General features: G+C 40.3%; 1 protein-coding gene across 1 annotated transcript in view; it reads right to left on the bottom strand.

Moving 5' to 3' along the window:
* reep3b (receptor accessory protein 3b) overlaps window positions 1-14832 on the bottom strand; it is a 32336-nt gene extending 17504 nt beyond the window's left edge. Inside the window, exons 1-2 of the mRNA XM_069708812.1 lie at window positions 14534-14832; window positions 5202-5274 (exon numbers count right to left, since the gene is read on the bottom strand). Coding sequence (XP_069564913.1) covers window positions 5202-5274; window positions 14534-14565 — 105 coding nt within the window. The 5' untranslated portion in view covers window positions 14566-14832. The remainder of the gene's footprint in view (window positions 1-5201; window positions 5275-14533) is intronic.
* Window positions 14833-17790: the final 2958 nt, after the last annotated feature.

Below are 17790 nucleotides of genomic sequence, written 5' to 3'. Positions count from 1 at the left end.
GTTCGTCTCGCCCTGTTCTGCTCTCTAACAAGTGAACACGGTGACTTTAACACTCGATAAGGTTCCTAGGGTATTCTTCTCTTCTTTTTCCCTCTCTGGTCACCAACATTGACAGGCAAATATTTACAATGTTTCTCCTCTTCTTGCATTCATGCTTCCTGCTGTCCTCCGTGCTCTCTCGCCCTCAGCAACCCCTCTTTAAAAGGGGATTTTTGGGCTCTTCTGGGGTGATTTCCATATCAAAGCCAGCGGATAGGCGGTGGCAGGCGAGCAGACAGTCACATGGCAGTCTGAGGTATTAGCCCGACCCAGCTGCTGCCGCATGACTGAACACACACTGACACTAGCTAATGAAATGTCAGAGTGTGTGTGGGTGGATGAATGAGAGGGTAAAAAGTGAGTGTTTGAAAGAGGTAGAACACAAGAGGAGGACAAAGAAACACAAGACGCACGCATTCACCTGTCCCACCAGCACAAATACACACACACCTGCAAACCAACTAACATTAAGCAACAGCATCACCGCTGCGCTCTAAAACCTGTTATTTCCAACGATTGGCCGTGTAGCGCGGTAGCTTTTTGCTGCTTTGTGCAAAGCATCCACGCAGCGCGGCGTGTTGCACGGCGAGCTGTGATGTATTCCTGCACGGCCAAAAAGAAACATGGAAGCTCATATTGTGTCTGAATTCCCTGAATAGTACAACACAAGTTTGTGGTTTGGAGGAAAAGTCCTATATTTCCCACCAAGTTGACATATCGGGTATGTTTTAACTAAGCAGAAACCAGCAGTGATGTCACCCATCAGTTTGTGAACGGCCGTAATGAAGCCTCCAATTTGGAATTTGCTCGGCGCCATCTTGCTAGTTCGGAGCGATTTGGAGCAGGAAGTGACCATATTTGGGCGAGCTGGGTGATTTGACTCGATCTGATTGGAAACCTGATGATACTGCGTCCCGCCACCGATAGCTGCAACCTGACTGCACCACAGGCCTGTCAATCAAATAGACTTCTTCTTTTCTAATGAATGAGGGATTATTTTCAGATGGACCTCCAGAAAACTAAGAAGAAGGAGTGACTTTAGCTAACAACACCGAGATAACTGATGGACACATTTTATTCACTTTGGATTTGATGAGAGAAGTTGAATGGGAGTCTATGGAGCCGGAGGCTTTTTGGAGCCGACCTCTAGTGGCACTCGCTGGTATTGCAGCTGAAGACACTTCTGGATCTGAACCATTTTACAGACCTGAAGATACAAACACTTTTATATCCAGCTGTGGTTTTAACAGACAGGTAGCTTGATGGTAGGCAATGTGTGCAGTGAAGTCCTCATGATAAACACAGCTTAAGCTTTGTTATATGCTTTACTGAGTGTTTCCCTGCAACAGCTCTGACAATCTAGGATTTCGGAAAACTCCATCTCTTTTGCCGTGCCCTCGTGAATGGCAGACAAAATTAACACACACACACACACACACGCACGCACACACGCGCACACGCACTTCTGCACCACTGCACTGCTTCTCTGCTGCCTCCACCATTACTACTGGACTGGTTAATTGGTGACCTCATTGTGAACTCCCTCCACGCTCGCTCACTTACATACACACACACTGAAGCTCATGGGAATGATAAATGTTGAGGAGAGATAGTGAAACGGAGTCCGTGAGATGGAGATCATATCTAATTTATATGTTTCAATCCTTGTCTGCTACCTCTGTCTCTCTTCTACTGCTTTTTTTTCATCTTCCATCAGTACGGGAGACATTAAAATGTGACCTCAGTGAAAGAAACAGCAGCCATTTTGCGTTCTGGAGGCTGTGAGGCTGCACAATTCTGGAAAAAAATGAGAATGAAAAATGTTCTTGGTGGGAACTGAGATTCTCCGTCATGATCTTACTTTTTCAAAATAAATTGCTTTATTGACCTGAGCTGATACAGAAGGAAACGCAACAATAAATACAAAGGGAACGCTCTTGGTTTTAGCTCTCCATTTTTCCCTTATAAATACAATGTAATGTACTAATTACCATAGCTTAATTTCCTCTGTAAAAAAGTAATATTATATGTATCTTTTGCTGCTCTGTGTTTACATTACCCCTCCCCTCTCCAATGGCCAAAAGAGTATGATCACTCCCTTTATTGGTCAACTTTCAATTTGAAACATCCTGTATATAGGCAGAATATAACTCATTGAGGGGACCTGTAGAAATAACTACTTTATTGTAAAGTGAACGCAGCAGAGTGGTATGACATAACCTGTGTAAATTCATATGGTGTTGGATTTTTTTTTTCTCCACATTATGTTTCTTGCGTGATCTATTTGAACACAGATTGTTCCATCTCTCCTCAATGTTACCTTTCCCTGCTGGCGTTTATTGCTTTTGCTGAAAGTTATTGTCGGAACAGAATCTCCATGGCTTGAACAAACTGACGCACAAATAAATAAATAAATACAATAAATTCCTGCTGTACCCTGTGGTTTTAGCAGTAAAAACAAGGAACAAGTCTACTCAAGTCGGGCTGGGATTAAGGACGTTCAACAAGACTGATTCGGGGTGGAGCCCCGGGTCAAAAGCTGGAGCTGCCCGGATTCAACTCCTGTGTCAACAGTGGAGAGGTAGCAGAGGGATATCAAAAGGGATATCAATAGTATTTCTAAGTGACTGGTGTCCACTTAATGCGGGGCAGTGAGGGAGAGTAGGATAAATGTATGGAAAGAGGGAGTAGAGGTTATTTTTTGTTTTACTGGAGGCGTTCAACGAGACACTGAACGACAGATATGGCAGGTGTGCCAGCTCGTGCCTGAAAGGTACCGTATGTGCAGATGCACACGCAGAAATATGCACACTGCAGTAATGAAAACATGAAAAAGAAGGCAGGGCCCCTCTGGAATGAATTTTTAGAGCCAACTTTGTAATGAACTGGAGTAACCTCCGGCAGGGCGGGCTGAAGTCCCATAAAAGCAGCCACAGGTTTGTTTCAGTTGAAGAAAATGCACCAGTGAAACAGGGACATCGCTCTAAGAATAACTACATGAGACAGGGAAAGCAAATGGTGGAGCGTCCTAATGAACGCAGTAACAATCCACCAATACAAGGACGTAGGCAGTCGAGAAAGACATGTTCAGATCCTTGACTAAAACACTGGATTCGAGCTAGTTTCCCTCTCCAGAGCTATTATTCCAAGAGGGAGTACCTTTCAGTGAGCACTTCTGTGGGTTGTAATACAAGGAGAAAGGCTGGACAGGAACATATTGCATTGTGTGTGTAAATTGCAAGTACACAAATTATTATTCTCTTCCTAAAAGGGAATATTTGAATAAATTATTGAGTGAATCTATTATTTCCTTCCTATTAAGGAAAAAGCCTTTATTCAAGCGTGCAATATGTTCGTGAGTGTGTAAAAGAATATATATATATATATTCTTTTGCATGACGGGGCCTTTTTAAAGGTTTGAAGTGGCTTATTCTATAAAGATAAAACCTTTTTAATGTAATATATATATATGATATACCGTGAAATCACAAGAACCTTAATCTCAAAACGTTGCAGCTTCCTGTGCCTCACCCTGTGAGCTGTGTGTGTGTGAACGTGCTACCAGCTCAACGGTGGGATTTCACTCTCTCCGACGTTAGTTACATCAGCCAACTCCACCAGAAAAAAACACCTCCAGGCCCCATAAATCTATGCGGGTGAACATGTTCCCATCAAAACCTGCGTTCAATTGAAATCTGTTCTACGACACATTTCACATTCTGTTATTCCAACAATTTTTGTAAAGTAAAATCAATGTCTACAAAACAGATACAGGAAGCCTATCTTTCTAAACAGGATGCTGTCATGAGATGACACTCGGAGAGAAGCGCTGTATTAAAGCAGACCATTTACAGACCACGTATAAGATCATGTTAACAGTAAACGAGCAGTTGCTTTTGTTGATAAGTCAAGTTTGGCTTGGAAACGCATAATTTGTAAGTGTTTTTAAAAGAAAACTAAAGATCTATCTTTGTAATCTTTACTCTCCTGAATTTTAGTTAGTGATTCTTATAATGTTTTTATTGTGGCAATTTGAATTTCTTCATTTTATTTAACATATTTTTACAAATTTTACCTTATTTCTTATTGTTCTGTTTTGTGTGCCTGTCGATTCGTTTGGATGTTTGCTGTTTATGTGTGTATGTTGCTCTGATGTGAAGCACTTTGGGCTGCAGGCTTGTATGAAAGGTGCTATATACATAAAGCTGAGTTGAGTTGTGCCATAATGCCTTCTGCAGGACATCTATCGAGTATCTTTACTGCAGAGAAATAACGGCACTTCAGCAAAATTGCTAGATTCCGCAAACATTGTGGAGGTTGGTTGAATTTGCATTAATTATTGTGATTGCAAGATTTCTTGGAGAAACAAGGTGCTTTTAATTTTTGAACTCCAGTGGATTTATGTATGGGTTTGTTGAGACTCCCCCTCAACTGACACAATTCGCAACATACATGTTTTCAGCAGAAAAAGTATCTGTAGCCAATCAGTAGTCTCCTTCTTATTCAGCCAATCACATTAGTGTATAATTGAGGGTTTGATTTAATGTGACAAGCGTCACGTGCAGCACATTGAGCAGAGGAGCAGTGGTCCGTCTACATGTCTACAGAGGGTGTGCAGGTATTAATTAACTCGTAGGTACAACTTCCAAGTCTCTTCCACTCCCTCTCCGCTGTGCTTCAGTTCCTTCCTGCAGAGGAGGCTGCCATACAAGCTTGTAACCACGGCAACTGAGGCTGCCAGGTATACAAAATGGCAGTACACTCCAGTAACGAGCAAAACTACTGTATACCCCCACATAACTCAAAATGACATCTTTTGCAGTGACTGTCGCCCGGCTAGATTTTATCTCAACAGTTGGTCCTATTTTAATTATCTTGTGTATTTAGAAAGAAACAGTCTTTGTGATAACAGTGACGTTATGAGTGTTTCAGAACGTAATGCAGCATTATCTGCATGTCGACTAGTTACAATCTTGTAACAAACCAAGACAGTGGTTAAAAAAGCTAATAGCAGAAACTCCGGCTGCTGAGCAAACCCCTTATTTTTAATATTTACATGCAAGTTCAGGTATAGGTTGTTGTTTTGTGTCCACAGTTTGAGTGCTCAAGTCACACAAAAAGATTCAGCACATATGTTGCTTGCGTTATACTTTGGTACTTACATATTCCTTGACATTTTTGGTCTTGACAGCTTTGTAAGAGTAGTATGCGGGATACAGCGTCCCAAACAGCAGCCTACAGGGAGAGAGACCACAAAACATCAGGCATCATTTCTATTACACAAATAACAAATTACTACTATTTATTTAACACCTGCAAAAAATTCCCTGATCATGGAGATGTGGCTTAATTAAAGAGAATCTTTGACTGGGCGTAAAATACATCGTACATCTGTAAAAACGTGTACTTTAAATGTTTAACTAATAATAACTAAAAACATACTATTACATACAAAGGAATACATATTATTCCTTAAAAAATGTTTTGTCATGAACATAAAATCACACATTCATATATTCAGATACAGAGGCCATTGCGTTCTACATATGCAGGGTTTATGTTGCAGTTTTATACAATTTAAGTTTTACACACTTGGAGAAACCCTGTTGAATATATATTACCACTGTTTACAAGACGGCAGTCCCTTCAAATTTTGCTAGTTGATTTCTACAGTCAGCACAGATTTTACACTCAAACCAGAAATGGTAGTTTGGTATAATTCTAAGTGCAAACTGAGGCTTACGTACATAATTGTGATTTTCCAGTTAAAAGCTATCATTTGTTCCTGCAGAACAATCTGGGGACTTATTTACTGTAGATCCTGGTTTGATGGAGTGTTGGGTCCTGACCCAGAGTCTGAAAACCACTGGAACACAATGACTCAGTGTTTCCTCTGTCTGCAATCTTCTGCAGCAGCGGTCGAGGGTAATGTGGGGTTTCGTTCCACAGCAGTTTTCAACACTACCCCAATGTACTGCACTCTCTTTTCTTTTCCTTTTTTTGGTTCTTTTGCACGAGGGCACTTGCGATCTAAAAATACCACACACTTTGATTACATTTTGGTGGTTTTGGAAAGTGGTATTTTTTGCTGTGCACCCTTCTAATGTCACAGCTCCTTTCTCTGTTTAGTGGAAACAGAATGGAAATGAACTGCATTTCATTCAATGGGAATCAGTTAGTGGATTAGGGGTGTTTCAGTATCATGGTATCATTTCTAATATGATAAAATAATCATAACGTGATAATGGGAAAACTTGTATCATAGCGTTACGGTGTGATGTACATCTATGTCACAGCATGTATCCACGAAGGTTTGATTTTAAATGTGACAGTGACAATTTCAAAAGACAAAAATATCACGTAGTCTGATCGCAGCATAATAATACCATACTTTATTTAACCAAAACCACCACATGGTTCAGATTCATCTTTGAAATATAACTCTGAAGCTCCAAGTTAGGCCCTGCCGGTCTCAAAACTCCTTTGCTTGTTGTCCCAACCCCTGACATGCTGCACAGGACAGATGAGCGAACAGGTTTAGAAGTGTAACGGAGGAACTTCGGCTCACACAGGCACACGGGATCCTTTCACACAAGTTAAGCTCCTGGAGTTGGGAGGCTTTCACAATAACAGTAACCTCCAAACACACACAGACACACTGCATATCGTCTTGTATACAAATACACTCCCTCTGACCAGTCCCCTCGGCGGCAGGCGAGCCGCCAACAACCACAGCAGTTTATTTCCCTGCTGTTGCTATAGGAACAGCAGGGCCGCCTAAGCTCCCAAAAACTCTCTCTCTCTCTTCATGTCGACGCTGCGTGTCACACTCTATAATTTCAACTCACTTGAGCGTTTTTGTCGAAAGGTAGAGAAGCATACTGTTGAACCATCTGCACAGGAATATGCAAGTCTGTCAAATGAATCCTTTTGCTCTTCTCCATTGGTGTGTGTGTGTGTGTGTGTGTGTGTGTGTGTGTGTGTGTGTGTGTGTTAATAGCAGAGAAACCTCCTACATGACCACCCAAACCCTTTACTGGCTGCGCAACACGGGGAAAAAGCAGCCTGAAGGAAAGCTGCATCAGAGTACAATCGTCTTAATGTCTCTATAGTTCAGTCTATCTGTACTGTGGCTGAGCAGCAGAGGAGAACTACTCTCCACAGCTGTAATTTGAAGGCCATATGTTTGGCCCAGCACATCTTAGTCATGCTAATGAAGCGCGACTGCTGATGCTGTGATAATAGCAGGTATTTGTGTCTCAATTGCCACTAATGCGCTTTGACTGCAGTGAGAGTCTGCTCCTAGAGCTCCTGCAACACACAAACAAGGCTGGGCCCCGGGGGAAGGAAATAAAGACGATAACCTCAACAATCAGATAACCTCCCACTACCGTGGCTGAAAACTGTCCATCCTAAACCTACGGTGCGTCACTTTTACATTCAAGTGAAAGTCTGTTACATTCAAATGAATTTGTGCAGTGTTGGTTAAGCCTATCACTGCCAGGGAAATCGGTCTGTATTTTACATCAGTGTGACATTCACCAACTGAATTGGTTCAGTCGTATCAAACATTAAAAAAAAAAAAACTCGACATTCAGTACAAAACTTTGATGCCTATACTACACACAATAGGTTTTTATGTTTTATAACATAACTATAAGTAAATATCATCAATGTCATTGAGCTCCACCAGTTACCATTCATAGGCTCTACTCAGGCATCCTGCCAATGTAGATATAATCACTCAGTCCCAGCTGAAACTGAAGCAGAAATTTTCCACCTCATTTCATTCTTTGTAAAGTAATTTCTAGCCACACACCTGCCTGAGTTGTGTACACTGTACTAACAAGAAGCTCCTCTGTGTGCACACGGTAAGCCAGTGTGTATACTGATAACATGTGAGGCCTTTAGGAGACATCAGAAAACTGTGCGTCAACGATGGATCCTATTTGAGGCGTTTAGGGAGCATTGGTAAATTATAGCGTCAACAATGTAAGCAGTTTAAGGGGGCATTTGTTAATTGTAGCTACAGAAAACAACCGAGGGTGACGCTCTCCCCCTCTCAAATGCATGAAAACAAAAGAAAGAGAAGCCATTGCTAAATGCTGAGCAAGAAAGAAAGAGAGAGCTGCGAGTACTCGTGGAGAACTAGTGTGAGCTGAAACATACAGCGGGTTAGCTGCTGTGATGAATAATATCCTGCAGCAAATGAACTGGATTGAGCAGTGAACACGGGCACGCCAGTAGCAGGAGATGAGACAATATGCTTCTATTTTCAATTAAATATTGGTTAACATAATTTGCACATCATCACATTCTGTTTGTATTTACATTTTCCACAATGTCCCAACTATTTTTAAAACAGGGTTCTATTTTTTTTAGCAAAAAAAAAAATCTCCCAATCCTTTTCAGTAAGACTAATGTAATTAATCTGGTGGCAAAGATTTTAACATTCACATCTCTGACCTCCCAACTGCTGTATCTTTGTATCTATTGTATTTATGTTTTTCAAATGTACACATCAGAGAAACTTTCTCCACAAACCACACTCACACAAAAGAGGTTGGACGTGTACTAAAAAAGCAAACTAAAACGACCATCGCTCTATTTCCCTTCTCGTTCCCCTTCTTCCCATTTCAACCCCCCACCCCCCTCGCTGTCTTTCTCTGCATGCAGCTGAGAAAATAGCTCCGGTGATTTTAGATGGGCCTTGACTCTGGGCTCCTGGTCAATTTCCCTGGTTTCCTGACATCGTACACCACCAACAACCAGATGGAGGGAAGAGGTGGAGAGAACAGAGAGAAAGAGCGAACAAGAGCAATAAAAAAAAACACAGGAGACACACAAGGGAGGGGAGAGAGAAAAGGGGGGCATCCAGAGACCTCCAGGATTTGAGCTTCCACCATCTGTTTTGAGCTTCAGGAATAAGAATTTGATTGCATGACTTTTCCCCTAAAAACAGAGGGAGGATTGTTGAGAGAACTGCTGTTACAGCAAAAGGGACTGGTTACAGTCCAGGGGCCTCGTTCAGAAAACATTGCGTGGGATATCTACTAAAAGTGCACGTGTGCACAAAAGCAGAAAATGGCGTGCGCAAAAAAAAAATTCAGATTTATAAAACCGTGCGCATGCACACCTGCACGCAATGTTCCCTTTGTAAATCACAATCCACCTGGAAATGTGCGCATGTAGCTCAGCCTCACGTCCCGCCTTCAACACGCCACCATGGAACACCATTCCACCATAAATGGTCAATGCAACGCATATTATAAAAGTTGATGCATACAAAATGATCCATGTGGATCAGTGGTTCTTCGGTCTTGTCTTCATACATTATGCACTATGCATAGAAGGGCACTGTTGCACAGAATTTGCTAACTACACAAGACAAACCTCAAAGTCAATGCTTTTAATCAGTGTTTTTAACCATTTGCAACAAAACCGCATTTGTTGTGTCATAACGTTACAACCGTGAGTAAGAATAATATGCAGTTAATTGGAAAAAATGATGATTATCTAAATTTAACTACATTTGTGTAAATTTTGCTGCCAATGAGGAGTTGTAGGGATTGTTAAATCTATGAATCAGTATGACATGGTATGAAAAGTTGATGTCACATGTACTGGTAACACTAGTATACCAGATGAACCGCACTAACAGAGTGTGATTCAAAATGTCAAACATAAGCCTGACCATCATCACATACAAAACTGTACTGTACCCAAAAAAAAAAAATCTATCAATAGAATTGGAACACAAATTAAAATATCAGTAAAATTGCAAACAACACCATTTATGTAGTCATAGGCTACCACCCTGTTTCCAAAACAGTTAGGCACAGTGTAAAATGTAAATAAAAACATAATGCAATGATTTGTAAATCATCTTAAAAAATAGACCAAAGACAACATTCAAATGTTGAAATTGAGAAATTTTGTTTCATGAAAAAGAAATGCTCATTTTGAATTTGATGCCAGCAACACGTTTCAAAAAACTGCTGAGAATCTTTGTATTAAACTGTATTTCACTGTACATCGGTGTTTACCTGCTGTGTTTTCTTTTAATCATAGTTCTACATTTTTCAATGAGAACACTGCTGTGCTGTGATATTTATCACAACAGAGGTCCACATTATTTCGAAGAATGTTTTTTTATGGCTATTCCTTCAAGCAGACAACTCAAATATCTATCACCAAACACCAAAAGGGAAAACCAATGGAGTGAAAGAGTTGGACTCACTGAGAAATGCACACAAATATTCTGGCACTTTTCCTCTGAGACTGTCGGGTTGCCACCCAAAACCAGTTGGCCATGAAGTGCTGAGTTGAAAATAAGCCTCTGACTTCTTCAACTGTTGCACAACAGGCAATTAAGATGTTTGTTGGAAAGGATGTGGAATCAGTTGCTGAAACACTAAAAAAGGCAAGACACTTTTCACATTTGTTGAAAAGTTGGCATCAAAACCTTAAACTGTATAATACGAAGATGGACCACAACGTCTCCATTTCCTCCGACTGGTCAGAAGTTGAGCCAAAACATCCCGGACACAGGATTGTCTACTCTGTGCATTTAACAGAGGTGGTAAGCTGCTGAAATATCAACTCTGCTGCTTTTCTATTTGCAGAGACGAGACGAGACGAGGGCGCGTTTTATTTTTTTGAAAACGACCGTTACGTGATTGTGCACTACCTACGCTTCATATCCGGGTCAATTCACCCACCTGGGACTGAAGCACATCTTAGAAAGTCTAAGCTTACCTGATAATGACAAAGGCAACATTTGTACCAACAAGCAATGTCAACAATGAAGCAAGAAATGGTGATCACGTTTTTCAAGATTATGATTCACTGCAATTTCATGAGAACAGTAATGTGCACAAACAGGCTTATCCTTTTAATGTAGATTGAACACCTTACACAAATCTGAATTATAGCTCTTTTTAGCATTTGTTACACTTCTAACAAAGTTGTAAAGTTGGGTTGGGCAGTACACCAAATTCATTTTCACAACAAAATTGTGAAATTGAGATATGTGACTATTCTTCGGCCTCTGGAACAAACAGCATCACTACCCGTCATGATCGTGTAAGCTGTCACACTTTTCTTATATTTGTTCTAAAGAAACATCTACGCCAGACCGAGTTCTTAAGATCTGTTCACACCCGTGTTCTTATAACGATGAATCCCATTGTTCTCGTAGATCAAAAGTGAGTGCCGGTTGTTCGTAATTAGTAGCTGTAAATGCCCTGCCAACCCCCATAAAAGGCCATGAGACTGTCGACCCTCTTGCACGCGGGATCACAAGATACTCAAAGAGAAAAGAGAAATTCAAAGATGTAAATACGGTGGGAAAATAAATACAAATCAAAATAAGGGCGGAGCATCGAACTGGAAGAGGAAGGAAGATCTCAGTGTTTATGAAGTAGGAGGCAGTGCTGCAGCGAAAAGAGCTGTCACATGTAGTCACTAGTGGATGTTGAATGTAAGCATGAGATGCAACTGCTGGTTCAGTGAACACTGTTGCCAGGAGATGGGTGCACAACAGATGAAGGTTAAAAAAAAAAGAAAAAAATGGTTCAATTTCTAATCTAAGGTCAAAAACAGTATTGAAGAAGAGAGACGGCTTGTCTGGAGTTATCTGAGACGGACCAGCACATTGGGAACATTACTGGAGAGACAGCACTCTCGTGTCAAAGTGTTTAATAAGCAATTCGTTTGTATTGAACATTGAAAAAAATTGCTTCCGTCGGCTTTATTGGACCAAATGCTGCATCAAAACACCAAAAAATGAGAGGTCACACTTAGTTTGATTTTTACGATAACGTTAAAAGGTAAAAAAATAAATTAAAAAAAAAACTTTTTTAAAAACCTGGCTCCCCACAGCCGATACTTCATTTGTGCACCCAGATCTGATCTCGGATGTGGTTCTGCATTCAGGCTCAGATTTTTAAATTTAAAAAAAAAAAAATCCAGTTTAAACAAGCAAGAGCTAAACTGAAATCAATCCAAATTAAGTTACACACAAGCCATCCAGATGAATCCTAAAATAGTCCCCGGCAGAGCACTTTCACTTGAAGGCTGCACCAGATAAAATGGAGAAGCATTCCTTTTTCTCCACCACTCCCTTGTGGTTACGTAACCACTGTTCTCGAATGTATACGTACACACCGAGGGAGGAGGAGAGCCAGAAGGAGAACAGGCCTTCATTCACCAACCACTCTTAAGAAGAAATTTCTCCACTAGGATTTTCTTGGGTTTCTACACAACGTCAAGGGCACATTTATCCACATTTAAATGCTGACTTGTTTGTGAAAATGACTGGTTATTGTGCTTTCTTCAATTCTAAACCTGTATGATAATATAAGATTAAAATTCTATCATTTATAATCCAAGTTCTACAGCAATTGATTGCTCGTTCACAAATAAAGGCTTTAAAAATTCACTTGACTTAAAAAAGCCATCAAGTTTATCTCAAGAAGGAAACACATCACTAATAACAACAAACCAGTTTCAGTGTATCTTTACCTTTTAAAAATTGTGTGATTTGTTCTCTGCAACGTTTGGTCGATGCTAAAGGCAACGTTTAAATGCTGAATACAAACTAAATGATTAATAAAGACATGGACATGTTGAGGGGAACATGAATTCACAGAAACATGAACCTGCCTTTATGTTTTACACCGTGGTGTTGACATGTTAAATGTGTCACCTTCCAGCTGCAGCTATTAAATAAAATGTCTTGTCACATTGTTTTAATTAAAAAACAAGAAAAACAGCCTTCCCTCTGATTCCAAGATAGATTTCTCTCTAGAAATGTTCTGCTGACTGGACACCAGCGAGGGCTGTCTCACGATGTGCTGGTCAATCTCAGATAACTCCGGGCAAAGCCGTCCCTCCTCCAGTTGTCTGCATCGCTCTATTGTATTTGGTGATGTCCTTTTTGGCCTCATATTTTACTTCTTTTTTTTTTTTTTACCTTCCCATGTTGTGCACCCTTCTCCTAATACAATGTTCACTGTAAGCAATCACAACTAATGCATCCATTTTTGTGTTATTTTTACATCCAGGACTGGAGCTGCTTCAGAAGAGAGCTCTTTTGCTGCTAACTTTCTACATCAGTACCTCCACTTCAGAACTGCTGATGTTTTTCTTCCTCTTGGAGTCCAATTCTCTAATATCTTTAGATTTGTGCTTCGGCATATAGGTTAGGTTAGGTAGTTACTTTATTAATCTCTGAGGGGAATTTTTTTTAATATGTATGTACCATATGTATGTTTCTCTCCATTTCTCTGATTCCACGTGCATATTGCCCTGCCATTTTATGGGGATGGGCAGGGCGTTTAACTACGCTAGTTAGGAACAACCTGCATGCGTTTTCAATTCATGAGAACAATGGGATTCATCATGATAAGAGCAGATCTGGAGACATCTGTGATTTAAGAACACGTCATGAATCTGACATAGACGTTTTTTTAAGATCTTTCTAAAGGCATAATGTTAGCAAAACTGGTTTGTGATGGGGTTTATAAGAAATGTGGTTTTATCATTACAATTAACCAAACGCATCACTTCCCCGCATCACTCTAACCCTGCAGCATGTGTTAAATCACATCACAGTTTTATAAGCCTCAGAGTTGCACGAGATTGGGCTTCGTTTTTATGCATAGTGTGTAGCTATGGAATTAATATTATTTAATAAGCATCTAAAGCAATGCTTTCTTCAGCTACGCCATGTTTATGGTGTTTATGGCTCACGAATGTTTTGCAACTTTGAGCCAAGTTCATCAAATTAAAAAATAAAAACAGGTATTTTTTGGGGATGTGCTCTAGTAGTAGCTAGCTTTCTTCTCGACTTCCAATTTGTGCCACTTCCCACAATTTTACAGCAAAAAAAAAAAAAGTCATGTACAACTCAAAAGGCAAATTATAAAAATCCGCTTCCAAATCAAGGAATTTTTAAACCGCAACTTATCACAAAAGAACTGGAGTGACTAACTAGCTCCAGGATGACAGCTGAATCTGACACTCCTTCACGGATAAACATGTCGGGCCTTGAAAAAGTTCCACCTCACCACTGAACAAGTGGCATTTTTATGACCGGTTGACTCAGCACAAGTTTGGATGGCTATGATTCATAAACAACATGTTAGCATTAGCTTTAACTCAATAGCAAATCAGCTAATCAGCACCACCCTTCCCCCTCCACCACCACAACCACACAAAAGAAATAATTCATATTAAAAACAGAACAATACCATCTTTTGTGACATAAACCATGTTTCTTTCCTGCAAAAAAAAATAAAAAATGTGTTGCAATAATGTGGAAATGTAAAGGTCCGGGGCCACAACGAAACGAAGCACAGCAGGTTAGCTAAGCAAGGCTAACGAAGCTCGAGCCCATCGAGCTGCCCTAATTGGACTCCTCTGGTGGTAAAACAACTATTATTATTTCACTTTCAGCACCCCTCACTTGTTTTAGTTTTTTTGTACTTACACAACGCTTCTCGAGATCATCCAGGACACCATGTCTTCTGTGTCCGTGGTGTCGGGCTGTGTCAGAGGTGGGAGACAGCCCGGTGATAACGTGAACGACGAGCCGCACCGCTGTGAACTTCTTCACCCGAAACTTCAATGAGCGAAACGCAGGACCAGCTGGCTTATCTCGTCGGCTCACACGTCGGCAACACTTCCAATTTCACAGTTGTGCCTTTAAAGCCATAACTAATGGATTAAATACTCATCCACGACTATTCCTGTTTTGTTGTTGGTTGGTAACTCCCTCCAGGTTTCCTCCTTCCCTCTCTGCTTTCTGGGCAGCTCCTGGCGCAAGAGCTTCGCTCTGACGTCACAGGAAGAAGAACAGCCACCTCCTATTGGCTAGTTCGGTCTGTTTACAACGACCACGAGTTTTAATTGGCTGTTCATATTTGACAGCCATATCATAAATACAAGTTGAAGAAGTCGTGGAATTTTAAAGTCAGCACACGTGTGCTCTGATTGGTCCACACTCGATACGTCGCAAGTTCTAGCCAATGGGTGAGAATAGCAACTAGATTTTTTTTTCAAGCGCTCTTGTTGGGGGAGCATTTTTACTTACATTGGTGAACTTTGGTGAAGGTGAACTTGTTTTAAACTCTTAGTATGGGTGGGTTCAGTCTTCGACAAATATGCTCCCCGGGCAAAATGTTCGCCAATAAGAAAGACGGGTGTATATTAATGTTTATAGCCCATGTTGAATAAAATAAATGTAGATAAATCCCTGTCGAATCTACCAATTAAAGCGCGACCTTCCGTAAGTGGTGCATAGTGAAATAAAACAAGCGCCCCCTTCCACGACCCTCAGAAAATAAAGGGTAAGTCATTATTGAGCCATATCATAAAGTCCAAATAAAAAGTCCACGTTACTTTGTTGCTTTGCAGAAAAACATTTGCTCCTTTTAGTTAAATAGTGTTATGTAATCATTTCAGGGCCAAAAGGAATGACAACTCAAAGATGTACAGTACAGTGAACTCACAAGGATCCTTCCTAAATTAATCGTTAAGAATTTTGTGCTTCAAGAGTCCAAATGAGTGCTGCTTAAAATGGAAGACATTTCTCAGCTACAAAATCTGAATCTTTAAACAGGTTTTTCCAAATATGGATTGCGTAAGGGAAGGCATATTACATTTAACTTTGGACTATTACAATACATATCTCAAACAGGCTCTAATCTGCTCTAAATCTGGGATTCATAATCATTTTTCAGTCTCACTCCATTATTGCCATTACATGCAATGCAATAAAAAAAATTAAATTGAAAGTCTTTTTTAATAATCCCATCCGAAACTGTGCTGAAGCAGCTGCAAAACACTATGATCGATTTATTTTTGTTTTTTTTTAAAACATGAATGATTTAATACAATTAAATTTTTTATTTCGAATTTTTAAGATAACCAACTGGATACCTGAAGTAGAAATGCAGTGGACTGCCTTTGTCTTTCTCATTACATAAACCACATGAGTCTTTAGGGTCGTAATCATATTCATTACAGTTGTCTAAACATAGCACTTGGCAGACACAAACCCCATCTGTGACCCTCTGCATGCCTCTCTCTTTGTGTGTGCATGTGCATCTGTGTGTGTAGATAATGATATCTGAGCACATGAATGTGTGAGCTTGTAGAGTTTGTGTGCCGCTATTTGTTTGCACCTTGACTATATTTTATTTGGAGATGCCCATCTTTGTTATCACATGCAGATACTATGTGCATGTTTTGTGTATGTATGCGTGGGCATGTGTCTATGGGGGTAAGACTGGGAGGAGGTTCGGATTCACAGCTACTTGTTATTCATGAAGGCGGCTGCTGCAGTGTGCAGTATAGTGTGAGGGAGATTCCCACTGGAGCCTCTCTGGTCACACAGCCTGTCTGGGACAGCATCAGAGGGATCACAGCTGAACAGAAAACACCTCCACACCGAGCATTCAGCTGCTCACTGCCAACCTCACAATACTGTATAATGTCACGCGGAGCTGCAAAATCCACCAGGAATCATACAAATTTGCAAATAAATAAAACAGAGCAAAGATATAATGAAGACGTGAGATAATAAAAAACAACAACAAACTTATGTATGTCTTTGGTATGGCTGAAGAAAAAAGTGCCATCATGTTTTGCATCAATAGTTAATTGTGTGACAATGCGACATTCACAAATCCTATTCATCACTACATGCATTGTTATGCTTCTCATTAATGGCTTTGTTTTGTAAGTGCATTGCAGTGTTATTTTTAGATACCATGTCTACTTATTATATTTTACTGATGTCCTCACATCCATCAAGCTAGAAGTATTCTATATAATCCCTGCACTTTTTGAGACATGATGCGATGTGATAAAATGGGGTGAAATGACACACCCTAATAATGTAGTGCTCGTCCTGTACTCACACTATGCTATAACATTCAGATTAGGTACCTTATGAGTGTTGAGACTGACAGTTCAAATATATATCAAGAATACAAATCCACAATATAATAAGCAAAAATTTCATCAACTCGTAACTGGGCTAAACAGGAGCCTTAAAGCCTTCCACAACAACACAACTGGAGCAGTTATTTCACTCTACATTCACATAATAGTAAAGGTAGTGTCTGTGATTCTGACCCCAAATTCAGCCAATATTTCCTCACAGTCAGACGGCTCTCAGTTCTGTGTGTGAGCTAAAAAAAGAAAAGAAAATCCAATATATTTGTACACAGTCTCCCTCTATAAATGGGAGACAAAACAAATATAATATAAGTCACACAACACCTTTTCAGCCAGTCAGTAACAGGACAGGACATTAGTGCTCGTGCACAGGACAAGGGGAGAGGGAGATAAATCTAGCACACACTAACGTGCTGAACTCCATCATAGATGGGCGTTGTCAACAAGGAGAGATGGCTGAGAAACATCCAATGAAGATGAGGTCAGATGAAGAAAAACGAAATTAGGAAATATAATCAGGCAAGGGTGAAGAGCAGCATTAATATGGGAGATACCTCTGAGAAGTGAAAGGCATGAAGATGGATGTGGAGGGACCTCTTCTACCTCACGATGACGTATGATAAACATATCTTTGCGTGTGCGTCCATAAAGATGTGAGTCCAACATCTTTTATGTATATGTTACACGATAATTTGTCACAAACTTTTGATGTGTGTTCTCTGCCCAAGTTTCAGGTGGGTAAAACATCGCAGACACACCCGGACCACTGCTCTCAAAAACATG

The sequence above is a fragment of the Brachyistius frenatus genome, unplaced genomic scaffold (assembly GCF_029030835.1).
Source record: "Brachyistius frenatus isolate BFR_SWC_R1_liver_20210118 unplaced genomic scaffold, ASM2903083v1 Contig_78, whole genome shotgun sequence".
Classification (NCBI taxonomy): domain Eukaryota; kingdom Metazoa; phylum Chordata; class Actinopteri; family Embiotocidae; genus Brachyistius; species Brachyistius frenatus.
This window is presented reverse-complemented; position numbering and strand designations above follow the sequence as displayed.